Here is a 23486-nt window from a genome sequence, read left to right as displayed (position 1 = left end):
GAAATTATATCATTTGTCCTTAGAATTTTCTATAATCTGACTTTAGCTATTTGCAGCCTCATGATACAGTTTAATAAATTCCTCTATTTTGCACCTCTCTCATCCTTATTTCCTATAAACAGAGCATGAGATATAGAGTCTTGATAAGATTTTTTTTTTTTTTTTTTTTTGGCAAGACCACTTCACATTACTTCCTATTGTATCATCTTCAAGAGGCATATACTATCTGGTTGTCCCACTATTACTGACATTAAAATTGATCAATTCATTCAGGTATATCAGTATGATCCATCCATAATAAAGTTCCATCCATAACAAAAGTTCCCCTTAACTTTTGTTCAAACTGATTCCTTTGGCACCCATTAATGATTGATGCCATGTTCCATTATTTCACTAGGGCTAGCACAATTATTCTTTTTCTTTTTTTTCATAGCTTCCATGTACAATATCTGTAATTCTTCTGTAAAGAATTCCCTTTCATCAATTATTGGGTCACCTTGAAATACAATTTATATAGGAAAGGCAGGAAAATGCTAATCTTTCCCCTTTTTCCCCAATGAGTTGGTGACCTAGCAAACTCTAAAGATGACCAATGAGGGTTTTTTTTTTTAGTATTGTTATGAATTTAAATTTTATGACACACAAACATACACATATATATTTCCATGTATACAATTATGTGCTTCAGTTTATTACAGTCCTTACTTGTTTTGTTGCTCAAACCATCTTCTTTTTGCCAGAAGATCCCCTTCAAAGTTGGCTTCTCTGATAATTTTAAACTCTGTTCATTTTTCATTTCATTTGATAAAGCCAATTAAGCAAACAGAGCCAGCAACAGAATAAAGTGTAATATTTACCTAATGATTCTCTAAATTTTCACATAAGTAATTCTAAGTGTACCTTCAAATCCCCAGAGTCTGAAGAACATTCTGTTTTAAAAAATTTACCCAACAGTAAAATTCATGCTCTAAGAGGATGTACTATATTTACCCTGTGATTTCATATACCCTATAATCATAAGATTATATTTCCCCCAGTCCTATGATATTATGATTTAAGAAGCTATTAGGAGCCTTCCTCAACATCAAATCAAATAATTATGACCAACATTGCCCTCCTTCTTCAGTTGGTAACATTTTCAAATATTTCCCACTCTATTGACTATCTTTAGCCTAAGAAATTGCTCAAATCTCTTTTTGATAACAAACAAGAAACAAAACTTTCCCCCAAAACTTTCCCTCTTGACCTGGCATTTATCTCGAGTATAGTCTCATCTCCTTTCTCTTCTCAGCTAAGACTCTTGATGTCTCCATATCTTCCCTTACCAGTTCACTCAACAATTCATTCCAATGAAAAGTAATCTGATGACTATCAGTGATATACTCCACATTGCCAGTTCAGTTGAACTTTTTTTTTTTTTTCTTTTAATTTTTATGAGTCCTCTTGGATGAATTTACATTACTGATTACTTACTCCCTATTCAAGACTCTTTGGCTTTTAGGCCACTCTCTCCTTAAATGTTAGTGCTCCCCTAGCCTCTGACCTCAGCAACATCTTCTTCCTAAACTCTCTCTTGGGGTAATCTCTTTATTTTCATAGTTTCAAATATAATCATTTTACTTAATGAGCTGTACTCCATGTGGTGCAGTTTCCCACTCTACTTTCAAAACTGCCCCATGAGCTTTGTTTGATGAAATCTCAGGAAAGAGCTAGAACTTCTCCAATTCCTCTGTCACAAGAACAAGCTTGTATCAGTCATTATAATTTTCAGGCCATCTAATGTTATATCACAATCTAAAACTTCACTTAAATGAAAGCTTCTCCCTACCTTCTCCCAGCTTAAGTCTGTGATGTAAGATTATCTGCTGAATATATTCCATTTAATTGTGGTAGTGACTTCTGTCCTTTTGTCTCTCTGGCATTTCTTTTGTCATCGCCCCTCATTCTAGTATGAGAAGCTTCTTTCTTATGGGAGAGCTCATCACACGTGATTTGAGTGGGGCGGACTGCCCCCCTCCCCCCATGCTAGGAGAGTCAGCCCAGGCCTAACCAATCAGAGTACTTCACCTCTCTCATCACTGATTTGTTGAGAGATAGAGCTGATGAGAGCTAAGCTGATTGGAGGCCCTCCCAGATATTTGCTGCTAGAACTATCCACTAGGGCTAGTTAGCTGGTAGGATGAGTCTGTAGACTAGTAGCCATTTTGCTCACCACAAAGACTGACAGAAAAAGAGCCCTCCATATCAGCTGAGCCTCTGTTCTGAGGATTTTCTAGTGAATTCATTTGAGATATATTTTACAATTTCCCTAGAAAAAGGCATGACAGATGTCCTATAGTTAATTTAAAATCCTGAAGCATGTCCAAATGAATTATTTTTTTCTTCCCCTTCTACTTCCATTTCTTCTGTATCTACCAATTCCCATATTTTCTAGTCAAAAAACCTGGCACTTAACTCTTTCCTTGTCCCCTTCATACAACAAATCTTAGTCCTATCTGTTACCCTGCCTAAATATCTCAAGAGCTCTTCCTTTTATTTCTCTACATGCCCTAGTCCAAGCCCACATCCTCCACTTGTCAAACACTTACAATAGCCTCCTTTTATGATTTTTCTTTTCTGCTCTTACCTGACTAAATCTGTTCATTCACCAGAGAAGTCAGGGCAAAACACAAATCTGGTCTTACTACTTCCCATTTGAAAACATCTCACATTTGGCAAATGGTTTCTAAGATAAAGTCCAATCTCTTCATGAACCAACAAAGCCTTCCAAGGCCATGTTTTGCCTGCCTCTTGTCTCCCACCTCCTTCCATCAATTTCAATTGGGCAATATCAAACTTGTCATTCCCTTTCAACACCAATTACATGGTTCCTGCTCCCTCTGCCCAGAATGCCTCTCTTTTACTGTTTTCACCTCTGCAAGGTCCTTAGTTCTTCCAGAAAGTGGTCTTAAGCTCCTAGACAAGGACAAGTGCCCCCCACTTATGATCCCATAATAGCAAGTAAGTCGCTTTTTCCATATTCTATCAAAATCCTTTCATCTGTTTTCCTGATTGTAAGCAATGTGAGTATGGGGATTGCTTCTTACTCATTTTTAGATCCCCAGTGCCTGGCATTCAATATATGCTTTTTGGACAAAATTACCACAATTTTTTTTATTTTGTCAAACTGAAAAGTCACAATTAGATATATTTGGGGGCATCAGATATTCTTGGTAAAATGTAAAATCCACATTGCCTATTAAATTTCATAGTTTAAAATGAATCAATTTGGGGGCACCTGGGTGGCTCAGTCGGTTGAGTGGCTGACTTCGGCTCAGGTCATGATCTCACGGTCCGTGAGTTCGAGCCCCATGTCAGGCTCTGTGCTGACAGCTCGGAGCCTGGAGCCCGTTTCAGATTCTGTGTCTCCCTCTCTCTCTGCCCCTCCCCTGTTCACGCTCTGTCTCTCTGTCTCAAGAATAAATAAACATTAAAAAAAAAATTTAATAAAAAAAATATTAAAAAAAAAATAAAATGAATCAATTTGATTAGAGTTATTTTTATTATAAAACTCCATTGATATGGGTCCTTAAGAGAATAGATTTGGAAGGATTTTTTAAAGAATTCAATCTGTAGAGTTAGAGTTCCCAAGGTAGAATTCTGATTCTGCTATGGATAAGCATGTGACTTTGGCAAATTATTACCTAGCCTCTCTAGGCCTGTTTTCTTACCTGTAAAATGAGAATTGTTTTATGTATTTCATAGTGCTGTTTTAAAGATTAAATCATACAAGAAATACAAGTCTCTCTTGCATTGCCTATATGGCACATATAAATATTCAATCCCAAGTAGCTGGCATCATTATTATTAATAAAGGCAGGTCTGGAAGGATGCCACATGTGGGGAAGGACACTGGGTGGGGCTGGGAAAGGCAACATCCCAACCTTGAAACTTTGCTTATGGCAAGCTCAGTTCAAAGCACAGTCTGGTTCAAAGACCAGACTGTTCTATGTTCACAAGGGGTATGAAATTTGGGGATCTTGTCATAGGTATTTCTCAGTCACTGCCACACACACCCCACTTCTTATCTCTAGCCAACATGTCATCTGCCCACTGGAGAGAGAACTTGGGGTAAGTCAGAAGAAAAAGTAGGTATTGCCTGTCAACTGGATGGTGATATGCAGTTCACAAAGCTTCTTCACATTAATGATCTCACCTAGACTCCACCACAAACCACGTGTTGGCATTTTTGTCCCTATTTTACAGATGATGAAACAAGGTCCAGAAAAGTTTAAATGACCGATTCCAGGTCATGAAACTAAGAAGTAGCTGAGTTAGGATTCAAATGTAGGCCTTATGATTCCTAGTCTAGAGCCTTTTCTGACACATGGTAAACAGAGATCAGGCAAAAGGGGGCATAAAAAAGGGATGAGAAAGTTAGGCAGGAGGGAAGGTCATAGAATGAAAAAGAACTATCTGGCAAGGACAAAATCAGTAGGGCTGCCATCCATCCTAAGCAGCAGAGAAAGGATAAATATGTTTTTGGGCAATGATGGCCTTATGAGCAGGTGAAAAGAGGGAGATATGAATTATGATGACACAGTTATGGAATTTTTTACAAGGAAAATCATTTATCTGGAAAGTTTTGAAAAAATAATTGACTCCCCATTTTACAGATGGAAAAGTCCAGACCGAGGAGATACCTACCCAGCCTTCAATCTCATATCATTAATGGGAGACCAGTCCAAAGACCAACCATGACTTACTGGTATGGATATATTAAAATCTTGAGGTGCTTTTATTTTTTAAAAAATAGCTTTATGGGGGAGGGGGAGGGGATGCCTGGCTGGGTCAATTGGAAGAGCCTGCGACTCTTGATCTTTGGGTCATGAGTTTGAGCCCTACGTTGGGTATAGAGATTACTTTAAAACAAACCAATAAAAATAGAAATAAAAAGCTCTTTAGGGTATAATTTGTATACCATAAACTTCACACATAATTGCTCAAAATGTTGAGTAAATTTATACACTTGGGTAACCATCATCACAATCCAGTTTTAGAACACTTCTATCACCCACCCCCCTAAAAAATAAAACACTGAAATACTTCAGTAGTGGTTAGTAAATAACCACTTCCCTCAAACCCCCAATCAATCCTTCAATCCTCTGAATCACCCCAGATCTTCCTATAATCTAATTTCAGATACCTGGTCCACCGGGTAGGGAATATCCAGGCTCCTGCCCCAGCATTGAGCAGCTTCTGTTCTGCAGGGTTGGAACCTTTGCCACACCTGTGCCACATCTGTTGTAAAGTAACTTCAGTATCACCCCTGGGAAGGATGAAGGCAAGCATACAACTCCTCTGGTTCCCAATCTGGAGCTTTTCACACAGGACCCTGCTTTTCAGAAAGATAGGAAAATACACAAGTGAACAAAAGAAAGCAAGTGCTATGAAATTATATCTACATAAAGGATAAACTGGTTTTGAAAGGTCAAGAGATTGAGCTGCTATCTATCATGACAGTTACCTCTTCAGTAGAGGTGTTCTTACCTTGAGGTTTATACACCTCTGCTATTGGATGAAGTTCTTCTGAAGGTCAGGTAACTCCCTGAAATACAAAATTTCACAGGTATGCGCATTTTTCTGTGGAGTGGGTCCATGGACAAAAAGGAAAAAAAAATAGGATAACTTGCTAAGAACATGTTTGATAAGAGGTTTAGGGGAGAAGCAAACAAGGAATGTGCTCAAGGAATGTAGACATGGGGAAAAGAATTCTAGCTAGAGGGACAGGTAAAGGGGAGAAAGTGAAGACGAAGTTCTCTTGATTCACAATTTTGTTTACAAACCAAATATGTATGTGAATCAACTATTTTTGACATGTAGAATAAGTCATACATATTAGGTCATACATACAAACCATTTGTTATTTTGCTAATTTTCTTTGTCCTTTATTAATAGATTTCACATGAAATGACTAATTTGGGTTACACTTTTTTTAAAAGGAAACTTCATTTATTTTTATGTTTTATTTTTGAGAGAGAGCAAGAGTGAGCATGAGCAGGGGAGAGGAGCAGAGGCTCAACATGGAGCCCAACACAGGGCTTGATCCCATGACCCTGTGATCATGACATGAGCTGAAATCAAGAGTCAGACGCTTAACCGCCTGAGCCACCCAGGGTTATGCTTATTTTAAATTATCACTCGGGGACGCCTGGGTGGCTCAGGCAGTTAAGCATCCAACTTTGACTCAGGTCATGATCTCGTGGCTTGTGACTTTGAGCCCTGTGAGTTTGAGCCCTGTGAGTTCGAGCCCTGTGAGTACGAGCCCCACGTAGGGCTCTGTGCTGACAGCTCAGAGCCTGGAGCCTGCTTCAGATTCTGTCTCCTCCTCTCTCTGCCCCTCCCCTGCTCGTGATCTGTCTCTCTCTGTCTCTCAATAATAAATAAATGTTAAAAAAAATTATCTTAAAGTATCACTCTAAATTGTGAATATGGAATTTTTGCTACTTTATTAAATCCCATCTGTAGCTCAACTGGATTACGCTAGCATTTTAAAATTGTTAACTAAGGCCCCCAGTATGTCTATATAAATTGCAGTGAAGTCAAATTCATTCCTAACATATTTATAAACATGATTTTTTAACTCAAAATAGTACAGCATTCCCATTGCATTTTATCTTAGACTTTTTAAGATAGTATTTTGGATATATCATTTAAATTTTTTATTTTCTCTAGTAGGTACATGGAATTTGAAATCTGGAAGAAACCTTCAAGATTATGCAGCCAGACTTGCTCATTTTACTGACAAATAAGCCCAAAGAGATTAAGAGCCCTGACCAAGCTCACTAATGACAGAGGTAGGATAAGACTATAAGCATTGGATTCACAGCCTGGTGTCTTTTCCAACATCCAATTAACAAGCTAACGATTACTGAACTACCTACATTTCTTTGATGAGGTCAGGCAGTAGGAGACTATGAACAAACCATCTGTGGAGACACAGACTTAAGTGAAAACTTCTCAATTCTACCTCTTCACACTCCAACAAGCATATTCTCATAGGACTTCTCCTAAGTCTCCAGTTTAGTGCATCACTAGAACTCAAACATTCATAAGTCAGATTATATTATCAATATTGCAGTATTTGCCCAGTGATCACTTTGTAGGTTCTTCAAGTTACTAGACTCTGGTTTCCCATATTTCCTCCCTTTTTCTGCCAGAAAGTCCAGCTGCTTTTAGTCCTCTGTATCACAGGCTCTGCCTTTGCCTTGGTAGGTAAGACCTCAGGCACATACATAGCTTGTGTATGTCCTCTTTTCTTTTGTCTTCCAGGGAGGTGGAGGTGAGGGTAGTTTGTGAGATGAGGGAGAATCACCTCCTTGAACATGATGGTCATTTGTAATTGACGTGGAAATCAAAAATTATCAAATACGTTTTATGTTTAAATTTCTCCAGTTGTCTTAAAAATATGTTCTTTACAGTTGGTTTGAATCAGGATTCCAACAACGTTAAACATTTGCATTGGTTTAATATGCCTGTTGTATCTTTTATTGCAAATGGTGCCATTAAAAAGGTTCATTAAGGGTATGGGAAATCTTAATTTTATTATCGTTGAACTGTTTTCCAAAGGGATTGTACCCATTTCACTCCTATAGAGTTTATGAGAGCTTCACCTCCTCCTCCACTTTTGGTATTGTCAGATAGTTTGCCTTTTGCCTATCTGATACTAAGTCCCACGCTGTAAAGAAATGATGTGTGAGCCTAGTCTTCAAACACTGTATAATGAAATGTTTTAGATAAAAAGATTTCATGCTCCCTGGAAATACTATACACTTCACCCCATCTGAAAGTCATTGTTTTAGTTCCTGAGTACATCAGGATCTTTCTGTTATATATCAAAGAAAAAATGAAAAAGATAGTAAGCATATACTATTTAATATTTCCCAGGAAAGATATAGTTGGTACTGACTTATCCCTCCCATGAAGATCCTTTTTAACATACATATAACCCAAAGGACCAGATGTTGATTTTACTGTGAGGAGTGTTGTAAGGAATTCTGTAACTCCTTTTCTTATTAGTATGTCATGGCAGGTTGTTGGTTCTGCTGATGTCATAATGCTTTGTTTGTGGGGGTCATCTGATGTCACTTATACTTTACGAAGACTCAGCTTTTTAATAAAATTAACTCTTGGGGTGCCTGGGTGGCTCAGTTGGTTAAGTGCCAACTTCAGTTCAGGTTATGATTCCGGGGTTCCTGGGTTCAAACCCTGCATCGGGCTCTGCGTTGACAGCTCGGAGCCCACTTCAGATCTTCTGTCTCCCTCTCTCTCCCTGCCCCTCCCCTGCTCATGCTCTCTCTCTCAAAAATAAACAAACATTTAAAAAAAAGCTAAATAAAATGAACTTTAGATGGTAAAACCTGACCTTCTGGAGAAATTTTCTGAGATCATAGGGATAAAGATTTCCAGAAGAAAATTTATCTGGAAAAGTTTCCTCTTTCCTTGGGATATATGGGTTTTACTTACAAATGAAATGTTGACAACACAACTGAGCTGACACCAGATATGCTTCTGGATGATTCCTGGTTGCCAAGACCCTCCAAACATTCCTCAAGGACACAGTCATTTTGCACAACAAAGGGAAACCAGCCCATTTCTGGCAATAGGGTGGAATTCTAAGAGGAAAAAGCAAATCAATATAACTTCCTCTCCAGTGATGAAGAATGATTCATTTATATTATTCTATAGAATAATCGGTCTTTTTAAAAGATCTTTTTCCTTTTTGAAAACACTTTAGAGAATTTCTCAGAGAACATAATGATCTATCTTTAGGGAAGAATAACATCCTACATTGCTCTTATATTTAAAATCTTACAGAAATTTGCAAAAAGAGCCCAAGTTAATAAAACGATAGATTTTAAGCTTTCCTTCTGGTAAAGTAAAAGCATTCTATTCAATGTATCAGCCACCTAAATCTTTAAAAGAACATGAGGTACAAGCCTTTGGCTTCCATTTTCCTGTTAAAAACCAATGACATCTTCAGTCTTGGGATAGCTTTTAAAACTGTGGCTTCTGATAAATGTTGGCAGAACTGGTGCATTCCCAGAATAAATTCTGAATGCTCAGCTTTCCCTATTCAAAAACATCCCCAGGTCAAATGACTACAAAACTGCCCACCATGAAACAAGCTGAAGAGAAGTCCGGATGTGCTACAAGCTCTAAGTGTAAATTATAAAGTGCACTGGCACATTATGTCTCTCTATAAACAAATCTCTATAAACAAATGTGAATGCCCTAACAACCCTATTACTGATACACGTGAAGTTTAAAGCTGAGGGGCTGGGGTAGTGAGGATACAACAGCACACAAACAAAAGAAAAACTTCCCTTTTCAGGCAAGTTTCAGCTCTATCCTTGACTTTAAAATACCAAAGTGCTGTTTTGCTCTCAATTCTTGTCCCATTGTACAAAGAAATCTGTGTCTCTATCCCCCAAATTAAGAATATGAGAAGCTTTCCAGACCGTAAAGACCAGAAAGCAGCCCCACAGGTAACTGGCCCCAAGGGTGTGAAAGCGGGCATGGTGGTGAGAAAGCCACGTGAAAGGAAAAAAAATCTGTAAACGCTACACCTGTGGTTGAAAACAAACAAACAAGAACACCCCACGGGACTGGACATCATCAAAATCTCGGGGTATAGAAAGAAAAAAACAACCACCATGGCGAGATCAGAACCAGAGCGGCGTTTCTTAGACGACCAGGTCAGCAGGTGAGCTCGCCGCGCACGCCGGGGAGCTGGATGTGACTGAGTACCGACAGCGCCATTTACCGTGCTCTCGCCTGCCCCTCCCCCACGGAGGCCCAGCGCTCCAGCCAATCCCCTCCCGCCGTCCCCTTCCCATCGGAGGCCCCGCCCCCCGCGCCCAGGATGCTGGGCCCCCGCGGCGTGACGCGAGCACGGCAGCTCCGCCCCCTGCGTCTCTGGCCTCGCCGGCCTTGGGGGGATGGTTCCATCATGGCGTCAATGCAGGTGAGAGGAGTTTGCAGCATCTGGGCGGGCGAGGGAGCCGCCGAGAGAACGCAAGCGTTTTGTCAGGGGCGGCGTCTGGGACTCTGGGGCACCCGGGCGGGCTCGGGAGCGGCCCTGGTAGCCAGTCCTTTCCCAGCCTCAGGACGTTGGGGAGGGGTGAGAGAAGGCGAGAAGAAGGGCGGGGGAGGGGGGTCCTCGGTCGGTCGAAGCGGACACCAGCCGGCCGGGAAGTTGGGGGATAAAGAAGGCTAAGAGGGGGGAAAAGGGCGAAGTTTGGCGTTGGTTCGGCGACAGTGGTCTCGAAATCATCTGTCGTTCACACACACACACTGGCCTGTCCGCCCGCCGCAGGGATGCCTTCTTCGCGGTCTCCGGCCGAGCGGAAACAGCTGCTTTCGCCGTTGTCACTGGGGCAAGGGCGGCCCTGAGAGGGGCTGAGTGTGGGGTAGCTGAGAAGGCGGCTGGCTGCAAAGGCGCCTCGCGGCCTCTGCTCAGGCCTCCCACGCCCAGCTTCCCTGACTATTCGGCCCCTCGGCTCTCCTCTCTTTTGACTCTTAATCCTTTGCCCCGTGTATCTTCCTCTGTTAGCCTTCGCACTCTCAACGAGCATTAGTCCGGCAGCTCACTTTGTAGCTCTCCCCGAAGCTGCCCTTAGTCCATCAACATCATTTGCCGCCTAGTATGCAGTCTCCCCGAGATCTGAGTCACCAGCCCCCTTATACCTCCGGGATAGCTCGCCCTCAAAAATTTTTTTTCTACGGTGCCCCACCCTTGTGATCGCGGTAAGGCTACAGCCCTTTGCCCTTCTTCCCCAGGTCTTCAGTGGAATCTTAGTTTGGTAGGAGGCGTTTATTAACCCGTGTCATAGCTGCCTGAGTTAGCAGTTCATGGTTTTCTGGCTTTCCAACTTAATACATTCTTTTTTTCCCCAAGCCATGGAGTTTGGTGTTTTGTTTTGTTTTCCAGGCAAAGATGGCAACCACAACTGCAGTTTTGTAAAGATTGACTGTGTTATCTATAGCTGCATTTAATTTTACAGATGAAGACTAGCTCTAATGAAAGTATATAGGAAGAGAAGGTAGAACTCTTGTTTGGAGTGTCAGCTGAGTGCTTTTTAGAGTTTTGACATCATCTTAAAGAGACTGACATTTTTCTCAGAAGGATTTAGTGCTTTTGTTTCTAGAAGAATAAGCAAATCTCCCTATCCCCCCCTCTGTTTTTTCTCTCATTTCTAGGCAAGATCACTCTTTCTTCTCTTTTCTGCATCTTCCTCTTTTGTGGACATATTTGCTTCACATTTACTTCTGTGCTTTTTCTTATCTGTTCCCTTTCAACTTATTTTCCGTGGGATATTTTTACTTTTGCTTCTCACTCTGGACTTTCCTTCAGAATAGAAAAATGTATATAACGTTCCTAGTTGAAGGGATGTCACAAAATGGTGCAGGGAAAAAAACAAGAACAATTTGAGGAAACATTATACTTTACACCAACCTCCCCAGAGACGTTAGAGAAGTTTCGTCATTTGAGGCCAAAAAAGGAACTGTGGAACACTAGTTGAACAGTAGATAGGCTATATGACTAATTTAAGATTATTTGTATTAAGATTAAAAGTGTTTGTTTTAAGACTAAAAATTAAGGTTAAATCCACAACACTTGTGAGATTGTATTTGACGGAGAATTCTAGGGATAACTAATTGGTTAGATTTAGACTCCAGGGTTCTGGAAAAGGCAGATTTCAGTTTTTAAAAGAAAAAAGTACAGAACTGAGTCAGTACAGAACTTAATGGTGATAATCTTGGATTTTACATGGCGACTTAAGCAATAGAAAAAAAAAAAAAAACTTGCCACTGCATTTTTCTGTGTCCCAAGTACTACCTCTGAGTATCTTATTACCCTTTATTCCTTAGTGTCTTCTGATTAGAGGAATGGAAAACTAAGGTTTCCTATTTTAGTTAAAATAAAACCTTTCCTTTTGTGTGTATTTTTGAAATACCTGATAAAAGTTTTCTGGTAGTAACTAGAAAAATAATTTTAATATAGATAAATCAAACTTCTGAAATACATTACTACTTTCAATGTGTTTATTCTGTCTTTGGTGAACAAAATTTTTTCCTGACCATCTTAATAGCAAAAAAAATTTTTTGTAAAGATTTTGTTTTTTTAAGTAATCTCTACACCCAATGTGGGGCTCAAACTTAAAACCCCAAGATCATGAGTCACATGTTCTATGGACTGAACCAGCCAGGTACCCCTTAAATTTAACTCTCCAAAAAACTGGATTACATATAAAACTGCAACCAAGTTATGAAATTTGTTTATTTACTTATCAATTATTTTTTAAGGGCCCACTGTGTTGGGTACTGATCAAGGTGCTGGAGATAAAGCAGATAAACCAAAGCAGATCAGGACCTCTGCCTTTGTGGATATAATAGTCTAGCTGAGGGAGACAGATAAGAACTAAATATTTAAGTTAATTGCATAGTATATTAGAAGGAAGGTGTTAGTGCTTTGGAAGGAAGTTAGGAAATGGATATTTTGAGGATTTCAGTTAGGAATCCTCAGCTTAGGAAAAAAGGATACTATACACAAATGCTGCTCTGACCATGTCTTACCTAAAAAGTTTTCAGATTTCTTTATCTTACCCATACCAGGATATTGCTGCTGGAGAGATTATGTAAGCTGTGAGAGGAACTGTGTCTTAAAAACATAAATACTCTACAAATGTAGGATTTGATTACTTGGTAAAATGAAATAAGTCTTTAGGATCAATAACATCAAGTAGACTTTGATTTTCTCATTGGAGAATATTTTGAAGTTGAGGTTTTAACTTCTTTACTGTACCCTATCAGTGCCTCCCAGCCTTTTTCTCAGGTGGTGGCATACCTAGGAAATAATTTTTGAATCAGGTATTAAGGTGAATGAAATAAAACATTGGTGATGAGTATCACATCTGTACAGATCTGTACATCTGGCACCTCTGTAATGCTAGAGGTGCTGTCCTCTATCATATTGATAGAGTTGTTCTTCAGTATACAGTGCAGAATTGTGGTTTTCAAACTTATTTGAGCCTTTGAGATGTTCTTTCTCATTTTTTTTTCTTTCCAACTGTTTCTTCCTAGAACAAAGTCACAGATTACCAGGATAATGGTTAGATTATGTTTTAAGAAAGCATTCTTAGAGAATGGTGGGTTTCTGGCAATGCTTAACATTGGCAGGAGTTAAAGAGATAGATCCACATTTAATTTTGATAGTTCTAGAAATGTTAAATTACTCTTGCAGATTTTGTGCATTTTTTCTCTCTTACCTAATGGGGACTTATTTATTAACTGTTGATTTAGCTAGATGAAGGAGATTAAGATTTAGAAGCAGGTGGATTTTGAATGGGTGCTTCTTTTCAGAGGATTTAGAAAGAATAAATTATTTTGGATTATTCACAACACTGCACTGCTCTTTACTCAAGTATCTGGCCGTAGTAATTGAGAGGTAGAATATGGGCTCTTACTGACATTTTTAGTAGTCACATTGCCTTGATGGACTCCATATAAGTATTTGATGTGAAGGGTTACAGCATAATCAAAGGTTAGAAAATTGACTCATCTTGGATCTTGAGGTTTACTGGGTACTGGGAACTTCGGGAGTATATATACCTAGAATTATAGTATCTGAGAAGGTTGATTGGATAATCTGGCTGGGAACAGGGCTGTCAGGGAGCTTTTAGGAGAAGCCAAGGAAAGGGGGAACAGAATAGAATTGAAGGTATTTTGTGTGAATGATAAATATAACTAGATAGTAGAGTTACTTGAGTAAAGGATAAAACTAAGGTAATCATCTTAACTTTCAAAGCAGTCATTGTGATACTTTCTTTTAGCTGTTAATCAATTACTGCTTAATGAGATGCCTTCTATTTTTATCCTAAAGTGTTTGGGTGTTTTATTTAACTTTTCAGGTCTCTTTCACTCCCATGGGCCATAGATCTCCCGAGAATAGGAAAAATACCTTTCTCTGTCTCAAATGGGTGCATAGTGATTACAGCAAATGTTCATTGCTTGGCAAACCAAAAAGCGTTTCTAACTATAGCAAGTTCTGAAATAGTTTAATTCTATTTTACAGAAATCTTTTTTTTAATTTTTAAAAATGTTTATTTTTGAGAGACAGAGAGACAGAATGAGTGGGGGAGGGGCAGAGAGAATGGGAGACACAGAATCTGAACCAGGCTCCAGGCTCCAGGCTCTGAGCTGTCAGCATTTAACTGACTGAGCCACTCAGGCACCCCTGAGAATTTTTTTAAGCAATTCTGTAATAGTAAGGTTGAGGCCCTATAAAGGAATAATTTAAAATTCATATTTATATATATGTATTCCCCCAAAAGTTGGCTTATTTTCTTAGTTTATCTTTGCCATAATTTTTATGTTTTGCAAAGTGTACTTAACGTTCTTTCTGGATTCTTATTCCAACCTTGTAAAATGAAAATCAGATAATCCTGCTTCATTTCAGTAGAGACGGAGAGTAATCACTTATTTGGAACGTGACTTACCCCAAATTATGTAGCCACTGTGTGGTGAAGCTGTGATTAGATCTGTTAATGCTATGAAGTTGTAGGTTATTAATATGTTAACAAGTTTGGCATTATAGAGAAATCATTGGGACAATTACTCAACTTTATAGTCAAGAAGTAAACATTTGCTAGAATATTTTATACCTTCTATAGCTGAGGATAATATTCCCCATATTTTATAATATAAAGTTAATGCATCACATTTTAAAAAGAATTTTTTTATGCATGTACTTGTGTGCTGAGTAAAACTATGGCAAGTCTTTACTGTTCAAAGATAGTTTTTTAAAAAAAACATGTTTATTTTTGGTTGAGCACAAGTGGGGTAGGAACAGAGAGAGGGAGATAGAGGACCCGAAGTGAGCTCTGTGCTGACACGCTGACAAGCAGTGAGCCCAATGTAGGGCTCAAACTCCGGAACCGTGAGATCATGACCTGAGCTGAAGTCGGGCGCTCAACCGACTGAACCACCCGGGTGTCCCAAGAGTCTTTATTAATCAAGGAGAATTTTTTAAAAATTTATTTTCATTTTTATTATTCTTTTTTGAGAGAGAAACACAGCATGAGCAGGGGAGAGGCAGAGGGAGAAGGAGACACAGAATCCGAAGCAGGCTCCAGGCTCTGAGCTGTCAGCACAGAGCTGGACACGGGCTCGAACCCATGAGCTGTGAGATCATGACCTGAGCTGAAGTTGGACGCTTAACCAACTGAGCCAACTAGGCACCCCAAGGAGAATTTTATTTTTTTTTTTAATTTTTCTTTTAATTTTTTTTTTAACTTTTTATTTATTTTTGAGACAGAGAGAGACAGAGCATGAACGGGGGAGGGTCAGAGAGAGGGAAACACAGAATCCGAAATAGGCTCCAGGCTCTGAGCTGTCAGCACAGAGCCCGATGCGGGGCTCGAACTCACGGACCGCGAGATCATGACCCAAGCCGAAGTCGGCCGTTTACCCGACTGAGCCACCCAGGCGCCCCAAGGAGAATTTTAAAAGTAGGGGTGATCTGGCATCTTTCTGCATATATAGTTCTGCATAGTATTTATCTAAATCAAACATTTGTTATGTGAATTTTATTTCTTTGTGTCATTGCTGTCTGCTTTAATTTTACCTACACAATACTTGTTCCTGTTTGTCAGGTATTTTTAATAATTCTTCATTTGATAGCCTTTATTTGTGAATGCAGGTTTTGGGTCACCAACAAATGGTGCGTGCCTTTGAGTTATTTTGTTCTGATAAAAACTAACTTCAAAAAAAAAAAAACTAATTTCATTCAGTAGGTCTTACAAAACTTTATTAGAAAAAAATATAGGATCTGGAATCAGAAGACCTGGATTTAGGTTCTGTTTCACTGCTTAATGTCTGTGTTGCACAGAAATCAGTGTGTCAAGTTAGTGGTTAAGACAAAAGCAGATTGATAGAGGTAAACATGTATGAAACTGCTTTTTTTCTCCTGTAGTATTCTTCATATTGGTACATGACAACTTTATTCATCCATTTGTTTTACCAGAAACCTTGGTTTCGTCCTATCCCATAGTCAAAACAACATCAAATTCTATCCAGCTCTACCTTCAGAATATATCCAGAATCCAACTGTTTGTCCTGTCTTCTGAATTACTTCCTGATGGAAATCCTTGTCATCCCTCATCTGGATTATATCAACAATTTCATAACTGATTTCCCTGCTTCTGCCCTTGTTCTCTTACTGTCTTTTCTCAGCCCATTATTTAGATTCTTTCAAAACAAAAGTCATATGTCATTGCACTCGCATCCCTGCTGTGGTTTCCCCGTTTTACTCAGAATGTACAGTTGACCCTCCAACAATGTAAGGGTTAGTGGTGCTGACCCCTGTGCAGTCCAAATCCATACATAACTGTTGACTCTCCAAAAACTTTACTAATAGCTTACTGTTAACTGGAAGCCTTACTGATAACATAGTTGATTAGCCTGCATTTTGAATGTTATGTGCATTATATACTGTATTCTTAAAGTAAGCTAGAGAAAAAAAGGAAAACCATAAGGAAGAGAAAATGCACTTATATTACTTTACTGTATTTATAAAAAAAAAATCATATGTAAGTGGACCTGTGCAGTTCAAACCCATGTTCAAGGGATTACACCTGTAATCCAGAGTCCCTATTAGGGCATAGAATGCCTTATTATCTATCTTTTTCCCCTCCCTGCTCACTTACCTACAGACTCCTTTCTATTTCTTTTTTTTTTTTTTTATTTTTTTTAACATTTATTTATTTTTGAGACAGAGAGAGACAGAGCACGAATGGGGGAGGGGCAGAGAGAGAGGGAGACACAGAATCCAAAGCAGGCTTCAGGCTCTGAGCTGTCAGCACAGAGCCCGACGCGGGGCTCAAACCCACGAACCATGAGATCATGACCTGAGCCAAAGTTGGATGCTTAACCGACTGAGCCATCCAGGCACCCCCAGATACTCACTTTTTAAAAAAATTGTCTGATTCTTGCTCCTGTGTTGGCTATCAATGGGAAAAAGCAGATTTCCTATATGATCCTGTGTCAAATGAGATCTCTCCTATTTCCACACTATAGGAGGGAGAGAAGAAGTATGGTTTCTAATTAGCATGTATGCTTGACTAATTCTCAAATTTTGAAGAGGATTAGCAAAGTAATATTTTGACTTCTTATAACAGTTTAAATGGCACATTCGCGTTTTTTTTAATTGAAATATAATTCACATACTATAAAACTTAACTTTAAAAAAAATTTTTTTTTTAATGTTTATTTATTTTTGAGACAGAGCATGAGCAGGGAAGGGGCAGAGGGGGAGACACAGAATCCAAAGCAGACTCCAGGCTGTCAGCACAGAGCCTGATGTGGGGCTCAAACTCACAAGCTGTGAGATCATGACCTGAGCCAAAGTCAGATGCTTAACCGACTGAGCCACTCAGGCGCCCCAAAACTTACCATTTTTATTAAAATGTACAATTCAGTGATTTTTAGTATATTTACAACCATCATTACTATTTAATTCATCCCCAAAAGAAACCTTTTACTTATTAGCAGTCACTCCCCATTCCTTCCCCCCTCCCCGACTCCCCTTCTCCACCCCTGCCCCTCCAGATGGAAATCACTAATCTGTTTTCTGTCTCTTTTTGCCTGTTCTGGGCATTTCATATAAATGGAATCATACAATATGTGGCCTTTTGTAACTGGCTTCTTAGTATAATGTTTTTGAGGTTTATCCATATTGTTGCTTGTATCAGTACTTAATTCCTTTTTATGGCTAACAGTCCATTTTATGGTTGTACCACAGTTTACCCATTCATCAATTGATTGACATTTGGGTTGTTTCCTGTTTCCATTCATCAGTTAACTGGCAATTTGAAGTGTTTCTACTTTTTGAATGCCACTATGAACATTCATGTACATGTTTTTATTTGGCAGTGTTTTAATTTGTCTTAAGTATATACCTAGTAGTGGAATTGCTGGGTCATTTGGTAACTCTGTGTTTAACTTTCTAAGGAACTGCTAGGCATTTATGACAGCACCATTTTACATTCCCACCAGCAGTGTGCAAAGGTTCTAGTTTCTACACATTCTGGCCAGTGTCTGTCCATTTTCTTGATTATAGCTATCGTAGTGGATGTGAAGTGATACTTCCTTGGTTTTGTGTTTGTTTTGTTTTGTGTTTTGCTTTTTTTTTTTTTTTTTTTGACAGAGAGAGTGCATATGCACACAAGCGGGGCAGGGGCAGAGGGAGAGAATCTTAAGCAGGCTCCATGCCCAGCCTAGAGCCTGACTCGGGTCTCCATCCCATGAACCCTGAGATCATGACCTGAGCCAAAACCAAGAGTCAGACATTTAACCGACTGAGCACCCAGGCGCCCCTCTCCTTGTGGTTTTGATTTGCATTTCTCTAATAACTAAGGATGTTGCGCATCTTGCATTTATTGGTAAATTTCTTGGAGAAATGTCTAGCCAAATCCTTTGCCCATTTAAAAAATAAAGTTGTCTATTTATTGAATTGTAAGCGAGTTTTTTTCTGTGTGTATTCTGAATATAAGCCCCTTATCAGATATGTGATTTGCAAACATTTTCTCCGAGTTATGTTTGCACGTTCCTGATGGTATCCATGCCAGCACAAAATTTTTTATTTTGATTAAGTCCAATTTAACTGTTTTTTTCTTTTGTCAAATTTATGCTTTTGGTGTCATATCTAAGAAATCATTACCTAATCGAAGGCCATAAAGATTTACACTTTATTACAGCTATGTTCTCTTCTGAGAGTGTTAACAGTTTTAGCTCTTACATTTAGGTCTTTGATTCATTTTGAGTCCACTTTCATATATGATGAGGCATATTTAGTTTAATAGCATTAATATGGCAGCTTGTTTTTTTTCTTTTTGAAGTTGCCCAATGTGAGAGCCTATCAGATTTGATAGTATCCTGCTGGATTCAAATTATTTTTCTAAGTCAAGTGGAGCTGTTAAGCTGTTTTTCAGATGACAATTTGTATTGCAGCCCTACTACTAAAAAATGTTGATTGTGGTCCTAATAAACTGTTACTGAGAATATTTATTCACATACCCGCTTTTATCATAATTAAAATAGGCATACCAACTTAACTTTTTAGACTTAAAAAGACTTCACGCCACAGGGCATTTTAGAGGTCATCTGATTCAGCCAGCATACCTTTTCTTTAAGTCATTGCTGTATTTTGTGATTAGAAGTGTTTGATAAAATATAATTTGTTTACTTTTGTACTACATGAAAAGAAGATATTTGAGCAAATTGAGTATATGGGTGTTTTTTTTTGTTTTTTGTTTTTTAATGTTTACTTACTTTTGAGAGGGGGGCACAGAGAGACCAGAGACAGAATCCAAAGCAGGCTCCATGCTGTTACCGGAAAGCCCAAAGTGGGGCTAGGCTCAAACCCACAAACTGTGAGATCATGACTTGAGCTGAAGACCCTCAACCTAGTGAGCCACTCAGGAGCCTTGAGTATATAGGCTTTTTTTTTTTTTTTTTTTTAATATAGATTTGATATGAGAAAAATTGTCACATTCTTAGGAAATCCAATTTAGGAGTTCTAGTGGAGAAAATTACATAGATGAGCATATTGGTGTCATTGTTCTTGATATTGCTTAGTGGAAACTCAAATAGAATTCATTTCTTTGTAACAATTTGAGCTACCTTGATACTTCTACAGACTATTCTCAGTATTCATGGATTCTGTATACAGGATTTGTGAACCTGCCTGCTTGGTAAAATTTATTTGTAAGCCTAAAGTCAATCCTCATGGTGCTTTTATGGTGATTTGTACACATGTGCAGAGCTGTGAAAAATTGGAGTACCTAAATGTGCACGTTCCCAACTGCAGTCAAACAAGGCAACACTCTTTCATGCTGTAACTGTTTCAGCTGTCATGCTGTAAACAAGTGTCCTTTTTTTGGTCTATTTAGTACTTCATGTTTTCGGGGTTTTTTTGCATTTCTGTGCTTTTCGAGATTTCACTGTTTAAAATGGTGCTCAAGCATGTTATTGAAGTGCTGTCTAGTGTTCCTAACTGCAAGAAAACTGGAATGTACCTTATGTGGAAAAGGTGTGTGTTAGATAACCTTTTTTTAGGCATAAGCTCTTGGCCTTAGGTTCAATGTTCATGAATCAACAACATATATTAAAGATTCTTTAAACAAACACACAAAACCAGGTTGTTACTGATTGGTTGAGTGTGACCAGAGGATGTAGGAACCTAACTCTTTCCCTTAGGAACAGTGTGGTTCAATATTTGCTAATTTAGTATTTGCTGTGATTTTATAGTCTGTAACATAACTACTGTGAATACTGAGAATTGGCTGTTTGATTTAAATTTCAGTCTGCCTTTGATTTAAAATATATTGCAACCAGGTTAAAACTGGTAAAACTTGCTACATCTAGGTTCCTGGTTTCCTTTTTTACCTTTTTCTGCTGTGGATCGATGCCTTCTAGTTTTTTTTACTTGAGTTACCCGTACAATTCAAGTTGGTGGTTTCCCACTTTGGCATTATATTGAAATCACCTGGGGAGCTCTGAAGGGGGGTGGGGGGGTGGGGGTGGGGAACCTATCCCCAGAGATTGATTTAATTGGTCTGGCATGCATCCTGGGTATTGGAATTTTTCTCAGCTCCTGGGTATTTCTAATGTGCAGTGTAAGGTGAGAACTCATCTTTACTACAGGGGGTGAACTTGGGTGTGCAAATGATGTAAATTGGATCAGGTGTAATCCATCTCCTTGGACCAGATTTAGAGTTCAGGAGATAGTAGACATTTCTTTCTTCTTCTTCTTTTTTTAATTAGACCTTCTTTTTTAATGTTTATTTTTGAGAGAGCGAGTGAGAAAGAGCGTGCACTGGTGCTCACAAATGAGGAAGGGACAGAAAGAGAGGGAGACAGAGGATCTGAAGTGGGCTCCATATTGACAGCAGAGTGCCCGAGTCAGGGCTCGAACCTGCGAACCGCAAGATCATGACCTGAGCCAAAGTTGGACACTTACCCGACTGAGCCATACTGGTGCCCCAATAGTAGACATTTCAAAGTTGATACCTCTGGAGAGAACTTTAAGAACCAAATTTGAGACTGACAGTGTTTCTATGTGTTCCTGGCTATCTGTGTAATTACAGTTTTATCAGAGAACATCCATTTCCTGTACATATCAGAACCAATGTTGACTGCTTTATTAATTTTAGTGAATTCTCTTGTTTGGTGGCTATTTTATACAAAGAAAGTTTCTGCCAGGAGAGTTCTTTTGTGGAGGAGGATACTTTTGTGAACAAAATACATTCTGTGGCTGCTGTGTGGTCTTCTAGGCTCAGTTATGAGTTGAGTGATTTTTCTATGCCAATTGTGTACCTAGACAGACTTACCAATTTTATTTCATGAATCTTTGGAGTTGAACTTGAGTAATTCCAATCTCAAGTTGTTTTGTTGTTGTTATTTTAAATAATCTTAGGGGCCCTGTATTAAAATATGAATAGTTCTTGGAATATTAGTCTTGTCTTTAGTCTTCTGGCCCTTCCTTAGGGCCATTATTATTACTGGCCCTTGCATCTCCCATTCTAAGGCCTATGCTGAACTTTTTATCAGTCCATTAAAATCCCTGAGAGTCAGGTTGTTTATATGATTCTGGGTGCTGGGTCTCTCTCCCCTGTCCATTGGTTGAAGTGGACATTACTGCAAACATGTAGATGCTGCACCCTTAACTTGCTAGGAATACTTAGCAATTGTTTTTAGTCACTTTTTATATTGAACATCCATTTTGAATTCTGGGTCTTTTTTTTTTTTTTTTTAATTATGAATTCCGGGTCATTTTGATAGCCCTCCTTCTTGTTATTGTTCCTGGGATTAAAAAAAACAAAGTTAGCCCTTTCACTTTGTACCTGACATCATGCATGAATCCACCAAACTTAGCTTCAGTCCTCACAGTGTATGCACTTTTTCCTAACTCCTAGCACATTTTACCTCTTTCATTAGTATTTTTCATTTCTGCCTCTGTATAACTCACAGAGCAGTGTATTAGTGGTAAGCACTCAGGTGTTTTCTGAGTGTTCAGTTTCGGTAGAACAGAGACTCAGGAAAATGCTTTTTCAACATAGGTCAGAAGTGATATGAGAACATGGATTTCTTGCTATATCGCTTATTCCTTTGATGTCTCTTTTTTTGCTTCTGCCTTAGCCCAATTACACCAAAGAAATGAGGTGAATGGGAAAAAGTATATAGAATTTTAAAATCAGTGTAATATTTGTTAATTACATAAATCTCTCTCAACTGGATTAATATTTGGTTGGTAATTCTTTCACATTGGAGAGACCTTTATGAACTCAATGCAAATCTATTTTTTTTTCTCATGATTAAACTTCCAGTCCATAACCCTTATGGTAACAGCAGATAATCTTAGGTCTTGCTTCATTGGTACTAAAATAATGTGGTTGCTTTCTCTCTAAACCAAAATATGTTGTGTCTCGGGATATTTCTCATGTCTGAAATTTATTCTTCTTCCAGATGTTTTATTCTTAGGGTGTGTCTAGGTGTGGTTTGGGTATAGATCTGTTTGTGTGTGCTTGTAGAGGTAGGAGGTTGTTTGGGGAGAGGGTGTTTTGGAATAGGGAATTTGTGATTGGTTCCTTCAGATGTTGCAGAAGACAGGACCTCTGTTGATGTCTGTAAAATGCAGACTGGTTTCTGATAAGCCTTTTTATCTTTAAACGTAAAGCTTTTGCATAGTGACAGAGTTTTACTTCAGATTCTTCCAACTTAAAGTACATGGAAGAAATTGGTCAGTTTAGAATACTCCTACCAAAAACAAAACAAAAAAAAAACAGAAAAATCAGCCCTGAAAGGATAAAGAAGTTTGGCTCAATCCTGGCAAGCTTATAGTTTTCAGAAGTTTGTGCTGACAATGATAGAAGTACCAGGGGAGGCTAAGACAGTTAATGATGAAGGCTTGGAAAGCATTATCCATGATCCTAAACAGTAAAAATGGTGTCAGTAGGTACTGCTCCCTCTTTTTTTCAGCACCTAGTCTAAAATTGATAATTTTTTTGTATCAGCTTCTGACCGAAACCAGGTTTTTTAATTTAAAATATGTTGTTAATGTGTTTTATTATTGTATTTTACATTTTCATAAAGTGGCCAAAAATAAGGTAAAATTCAGCTCTAGTTTTGTAATTGAAAAAAACTTTAAGGTAAATTGATATTTTCTTAAACTGGCAACATTGGTTGCCAAAATTGATTATATAAATCAGTCATTTATACTTATATTTCTTTTTGTTTTTGTTAGGATGAAACTTAGTGTAAATACATTTTATGTTCGCTTTAAGTTTATTATTCAAATAGACTGTTTTACTCTCTAGAGTGTTACTGTGTTACTCTCTAGAAAAACATCAAGTTGTTGCTCTTTGTTTTAGTTAATTTTTTTTAGT

The 23486-nt window shown here is 38.5% G+C and overlaps 1 protein-coding gene and 1 long non-coding RNA gene across 4 annotated transcripts in view; one reads left to right on the top strand and one right to left on the bottom strand.

Moving 5' to 3' along the window:
• Nucleotides 1-9799, bottom strand: part of LOC122210717 — a 61625-nt gene extending 51826 nt beyond the window's left edge. For both annotated transcript variants that reach the window (XR_006198192.1, XR_006198191.1), the window contains exons 1-4: nucleotides 9695-9799; nucleotides 8506-8654; nucleotides 5530-5587; nucleotides 5186-5374 (exon numbers count right to left, since the gene is read on the bottom strand). This is a non-coding gene — a long non-coding RNA (uncharacterized LOC122210717). The remainder of the gene's footprint in view (nucleotides 1-5185; nucleotides 5375-5529; nucleotides 5588-8505; nucleotides 8655-9694) is intronic.
• A 105-nt stretch (nucleotides 9800-9904) lies between these two features.
• The window catches only part of UBE2W (ubiquitin conjugating enzyme E2 W), a 73042-nt gene continuing 59460 nt past the window's right edge, over nucleotides 9905-23486 (top strand). For both annotated transcript variants that reach the window (XM_042924394.1, XM_042924393.1), the window contains exon 1: nucleotides 9905-10006. In XM_042924394.1, the coding sequence (XP_042780328.1) occupies nucleotides 9905-10006 (102 nt within the window). The remainder of the gene's footprint in view (nucleotides 10007-23486) is intronic.

This window comes from Panthera leo, chromosome F2 (genome assembly GCF_018350215.1).
Source record: "Panthera leo isolate Ple1 chromosome F2, P.leo_Ple1_pat1.1, whole genome shotgun sequence".
NCBI lineage: Eukaryota > Metazoa > Chordata > Mammalia > Carnivora > Felidae > Panthera > Panthera leo.
The sequence above is the reverse complement of the archived record's forward strand: the minus strand, read 5'-3'. Positions and strand labels throughout refer to the sequence as shown.